The sequence below is a fragment of the Montipora foliosa genome, chromosome 5 (genome assembly GCF_036669935.1).
Source record: "Montipora foliosa isolate CH-2021 chromosome 5, ASM3666993v2, whole genome shotgun sequence".
In the NCBI taxonomy this organism is placed as follows: Eukaryota; Metazoa; Cnidaria; class Anthozoa; order Scleractinia; family Acroporidae; genus Montipora; species Montipora foliosa.
In genome coordinates this window covers 8,440,025-8,446,190 of record NC_090873.1, presented here as the reverse complement: position 1 = coordinate 8,446,190, position 6,166 = coordinate 8,440,025, and the positions used below count along the sequence as shown (strand labels likewise).

At 39.3% G+C, this 6,166-nt stretch overlaps 1 protein-coding gene across 4 annotated transcripts in view; it reads right to left on the bottom strand.

The window, feature by feature from the left end:
* Positions 1-5,263: 5,263 nt before the first annotated feature.
* Positions 5,264-6,166, bottom strand: part of LOC138003527 (uncharacterized) — a 39,127-nt gene continuing 38,224 nt past the window's right edge. For all 4 annotated transcript variants that reach the window (XM_068849638.1, XM_068849637.1, XM_068849640.1 and 1 more), the window contains one exon: positions 5,264-6,162. In XM_068849638.1, the coding sequence (XP_068705739.1) occupies positions 5,819-6,162 (344 nt within the window). In that variant the 3' untranslated portion in view covers positions 5,264-5,818. The remainder of the gene's footprint in view (positions 6,163-6,166) is intronic.

The following is a 6,166-nucleotide window of genomic DNA, read 5'->3' as shown; positions in this document are numbered from 1 at the left end:
CGAGTCACCAGCCTTTCTTCTCTTTATGAAGGCAAAAGACAACTAACGACATCATAAAAATTCGTAAGCCACAAACCCGTCTAAAACAGACACAGTCTGCGCTCCGATTGCACAGAAAAGACGAGGACAACTGTACGTACAGGTAAGTGAAGTTTATTTCTACATTTACAGCTTATTTATTATTATTTATTATTTATTAGCTCAAAGTTAATTTTCCCACCCAAAGTCTATGAATCGTATACCGAGCTTGGGCTACCTATGCTCGGAACCATGGAAAAATGGCTTCAAAGGTGACATCAAAGGCTCACCTGGTTAAAATTTCAGGGTGTGAATGCAGCTTATTACTGGGTTGCCTATGGGCAAACCCAGTCGAGGTCTGCGTTTAGTTTGTTTGTTTTATTTATTTTATTTATTTATTTTTATTATTATTTTTTTTTCCGTGTCGGTAAAAGTCTTGCCTGCCACTCCCCTGGTAAGTGGTGTCTTTGTGTATAGAGCCTTCTGCGCGTATTTTCTTTGGATCGAGAGGGTAGTGGAACTGCGTAGATTTCTCTCATTAACTTAGCCTGCAATGGCGTCGAAAGTCATGCAACGCGAATGGCGTTTTAGTGGATCCTTAAACAAAATATAGGTTGAAATGTGATATGGGAGAAGTTTTTTAGTATTGCTCTGTAAGCAGGAAGGGTTCACAGGCCTGTTGGAAGCGTGCTTGAGTTTCAACAAAATGAGCCCCAAAATCAGTGAAAACTTGTGACGCAGATGAATAATAAAGTAGCTGCTATTGCCAAAATGATGGAATTACCTGGTGATAATAACGTCGTACGCGTCTTGGAGAGTACATTTGACTTTGCATAAACAAGAATTGGGCGATTGTGATCTTTGTTTTGACTTCGCTCATTTCATTGTCAAACTTTATAACACTTGACAGAAAAAGAAACTTACAAAACCCGGTATCTTGCCATCATTTGACACAGATGCTTCACTGTTTGGCGAGTAAACATGCCGCGGTAACTTAATCACGGCGCCCGCTGAATTCCGGCCATGTCACTTTCGATTTTGCAACTTACTTGAACGTAGCAAAAATCTCCCAAAATGTTTGTCGCTGCTCGTAACTTTTTATATTCGATATTCACGGTTCAAAATTAATGTTGTTTTCATGTCGTAAATATTTCATTCTCGATCGACCGTCCCGGAAACTTCCTTCTGCTCTTTCTAAAAACTGTGTATCAATAGTTATTTGCTTTTTCATCAATATTTGTTTTGCATAAAGCAAGCTAACAAAATCTGCACCTTCCTGAGTTCGCATTTGTTAGCGTTAATAGTATTTTCCGTCAGATGCTTCTGTTTTTTATGAGGGGTTTATTGTTTTGGTCTCCCATCCTAACACTAACCCCGCGAAACAGGGCTTGACTTCAATGAAGTTATGTATTACAAAGCTGTTAGATGCTCAGAGGGCACACTTGTGGTGCAAAGAAGTATCCATGTGGCAAATGCTCCAAAGCCGTAAAGTCAAATCAGAAAGGAATACAATATGACCTCTGCGATTATTGGTTTCATACTCGCTGTTTAAATATTGACAGTATAACCTACAATGCTCTAGCAAATACCTCATGTGTTTGGGGATGTCCAGAGTGTGGTTTGCCAAACTATTCTACCTCTCTTTTAAGCTCAGCATCGGACCTACAGTCGCCAAACCAATACTCACCTCTTGGTAGAGAAGTTCATGTATCGGAGTCACCTAGCCTCCCTGCGGTCTTACCATCTTCCTCGCCTCCACACTATTCTACACCTATAAGGCCAAAATTGAAACCTAAAAACAGGCTCAAGTGCATGGAAATAAACTGTAATAGTATTCTGAGCCCAGAAAGAGCGGCAATCTTCAAGGCTACAGTCGAACATCATTCTCCTGATATTATTTTTGGGTGCGAATCTAAACTATCACCTGATACGCCAACCGGTGCCTGCTTTCCTCAAGGTTATACAATTTATCGGAAGGAACGAGAATTTGGAAGCGGTGGCGGTGTTTTCCTTGCTGTTGCAAATAATTTAACTTCTATAGGCCATCCAGAGTTCTGTACTGATGATAGTAACGAAAGTGTATGGGCCTCAATCAAACTACATGGAAACAAACTCCTGCATTTGTGCTCTTCCTACAAACCACCAAGTGCCCCAGTATCACGCATTGATTATATCGCAGATATTCTTGCTGATCTTTACCAGAGAACAAGAAGTAGCTGTCCGTCCGTTGTGGCCTCTGGGGATTTTAATGTTGGTGACATAAATTGGTCCACCGATCCACCTACGCTGTTGAATACTTCACCTTCAACAGCGGATGCTGAATATCTATTAAACTTCCTAGATGACTACTCTCTTACTCAGTCAGTGACACAAGTCTCTCGCCCAGCTTCTGGTAAGACTCTAGACCTGGTCTTGTCTTCGGCACCTTCATTGGTGTCAAATGTGCAGATCCATTCCGGCATGAGCGACCATGATGTAGTAATCTTTACAATTAACACTAAACCATCTCGTGTAAATAAACCACCACACAAGGTCCATCTTTATAACCGCATGAACCTTGAGGGCCTAAAGGGTGCAGCTGCAAGTATCAAGCAGGAATTCTTCAATTCTAATCCAGATGCCCGCTCACTAAATGAAAACTGGGTGATGTTTAAAACTTCTCTGGCTACAGCTGTTGACACTTTTATTCCATGGAAGATGACCAAAGCTAAACCCTCCTTACCTTGGGTGACCAAGGCTATCAAACGCCAAATGAGAAAAAGGGATAAATTACATTCGCTAGCCACCCATTCGAACAACCCTTCGATTAAAGCATCATACAGAAAACAGCGCAATAAAGTTGTGGATATGCTTCGGTCATCACATTCTGACTATGTCAACAATGAGATTGGAGGGAGCTTGGACTCTAACCCAAAACGGTTTTGGAATTATGTCAAGTCTTGTAGATCTGAATCCATAGAAGTTCCAACACTTCAGAGCAATAATAACCTCTATGTCTCCAGTAAGGACAAAGCACAAGCCCTAAATAATCATTTTGAATCTGTATTTGTGGATGATGACGGTATTCTACCTGAAATTGGTTTATCTAATTATCCGCCAATTCCAGATCTGTCATTTGATGTAAATGGTGTCAAGAAGCAAATTTTAAATTTGAATCCAAACAAAGCATGTGGCCCGGATAACCTGTCACCTCGTATACTGAAGTTATTAGCTGATGAATTGTCTCCTGTACTCACCTTTCTTTTCCAACAAAGTTACGATTCCGGCAGACTACATGATGACTGGTCAAAGGCCTTGGTTATACCAGTATATAAGAAGGGTGGCAAGCAAGATCCAAAAAATTACAGGCCTATTTCTTTGACTTGCATATGTTGCAAGATTATGGAGCACATAGTACTTAGCCACGTCCACAAGCACCTGTCCACAAATAACATCCTTTGTAAACACCAACATGGCTTTAGGTCCAGACTGTCTTGTGAAACGCAACTGGTCTCAGCCATTCACGAGTGGGCTTCCATTCTTAACATCAAGGGTCAAGCTAATGTTATCCAATTGGATTTCAGCAAGGCCTTCGACAAAGTATCCCATTCAAAGCTTTTACATAAGTTAAGTCACTATGGTATTCAAGGTCAAACCTTATTGTGGATAAAGGGTTTCTTATGCAACCGCTCCCAAACTGTCAGTGTAAATGGCGTGCACTCTACCCCGTGCAAGGTTATTTCAGGTGTTCCACAAGGGTCTGTCTTAGGCCCCACGCTTTTCTTGATTTATATAAATGACATCGTGGGTGATATCAAGTCAAATATTAGACTCTTCTTTCTGGAAATACGCGGATGATGCTGGAATTGCAGGGGTTTATTTTGATCGGGAATACGATCATTATTTCTGAGTTTTCAATGGAATTTTCTTTGACCGTGGGAGAATGACGTGAATGGAAAATAAAGGGAATACCATTAAATCCACACCTTTTTTGTTATTGAATAGATCAGTAAAGTTGTTAGCTCGATTTAATTGACCTGAAAGACTTATTTTCACCGTACCATCTATAAAAGATTTACGAACAAACTTGTCACGCACATATAGCATTGGTCATGTGGAATGAATTTCGTTGCAATTAATCTCTCGCTTTCATTAAACTTATAAGTTAAAATGTGTTTATGACTAATCACTGTAGTGAAATTTCGCAATACAAACTCAGACGTAGTTGCAAGAAAGCCTTCACTGAAAGCTATGAATGCACCTTAAACCAGGACAATTGCGAGTTCGTTAAATTAAATTTGTAAGTTATCTTAAGAACGGTCGACCGGGTATCGACAGCGGAATAGTCTGAAGATTTCAGTCACTTTTGCTGTGCAATAAAGTGGGAAGAGAGGCATGACTAGAGGGAACAGCTATTCTTAGAGTTATTCTCATAGAGTTATGTCTTAGAGTTAAAGTTAAGTTTACAAAATCGTGAATTCAAGATTTTGGAAGCCAACATTCATAAAAGCTATCCTTAGGTCTAAAACCTTTTGTTTAGGCCTAATTAGGCCCAAGGTTAGCTTTTATGCATTTTTAGAATACTTTTTGTATTTCTGAATTCAGGATTTAGGCCTTCCAAAGTCTTGAATTCAGGATTTTGCCTTTCCATAATCTTGAATTCAGGGTTTTGGCTTCCAAAATCTTGAATACATGATTTTGGAAACTTTACTCTAACTCTAATGTCATAACTCTATGAAAATAACTCTATTGCTAGTCAACTTCATGACCAGATGTCTCAAACCCTCAAGTGATGACAACTGAGATAAAAGAGAACTGAGACAAACGTCTTCTTAAATCACAAAATAGATAACGGGAGACTTAATAAACTGTCTTCCTCATAAACAGAGATAGATGTGAGAATTTTAATTTGCCCAAATTTGATAGAAAGTACTTTATAAGTATTTCAGTTCACATGATTATTTTTTGGGAAAGCAAAGTATAAAAGCGAATATTAGTAAAAAGGTTTGCTACTGAAAGTTTTTGTGAAACTTGACAGTTGTTCTGATGCCAGGTTGCTGCAAGACCCGGTCTGATACGAACATATAACGTCACATTGAAAGTTATTTCCCTCGTGGTGTCGGTTTCCTTTGTCCTCATTCAAGTTTACTAAGGTAACGGCGGCTTTAATTGTAAGAGAAAAAAGCAGAAAACGTAATTCCCCTCGTAAACACCACGCCACACAAGATGCGTCCAAAATAATCACACCCAACACTCAATGGGAGAATCTATGCACAAATTTTATTTCAAATTTATTGTCAGCGGACAAAAGGCGTTGGCAAATCAAGCGATATTGTGCATGACTAACGTGGACACCTCCATAAAATAACATTCACATAATATTCTTAATTTACACACCTCGGGCGGCACCCTCATTGGCTAAATAGAGTAACTTCTAACTCCCTAAGAAAATTAAAAGGCATGCCTCTTATTTAATTGTAATTTTGTTTTTGCTTGGTAGAATACTTAAATTCATATTTTACTTCTGTTCTCTTGCTGTTTGCTCCTAAAATGCGTTGCACTTGCGTTTGTCGGCATGAACCATGGTAATCTTTTCGTTAAAGCGTTCTAATTATACATTGTGTAACTCTTTGTTACAAAAGACTGAAAAGAAGTTTGAAAATCTCTCCAATTTTTTCGATATCAGTTCTAACATTGTCTAAAGATTTGATTGCGTCTGTTAACTTATTTGCATTTCACATATCGCTAATTCGTCATTAATATATAAACTTAGTTTTGAATAGTGTTAAGATGTTGCAAATTTTAAAGTTCTCGAACGTTTCTACGAAGTGAGATAGAAAACTTCCACTTCAGTTGGGCGGAAATGGTAAGTGCCAGCAAGGAACGTCCTTGCGAAAGTACTTTGGTAAGCATGGCCTGCTGGTGGACTGTAAGTGTAACCAAGGTTTGAATACGAAGACGTACCAGATGACGCAAGGTTTGAAATGTGAATATCGTGTCCTCCTCCAAACGTAGGACCATATGTATTGCAGTCGTCAATGGAATAGGCTCTCTTGGAACTATATCGACCCGTTTGTGGCAGCTTTGTCAGCGCCCATCCTGGCTTGTTGCGCAAGGAGAATAAAAAGGCAGTAGCATCGTAACGATAACAACAACTCTTGGAACCTTA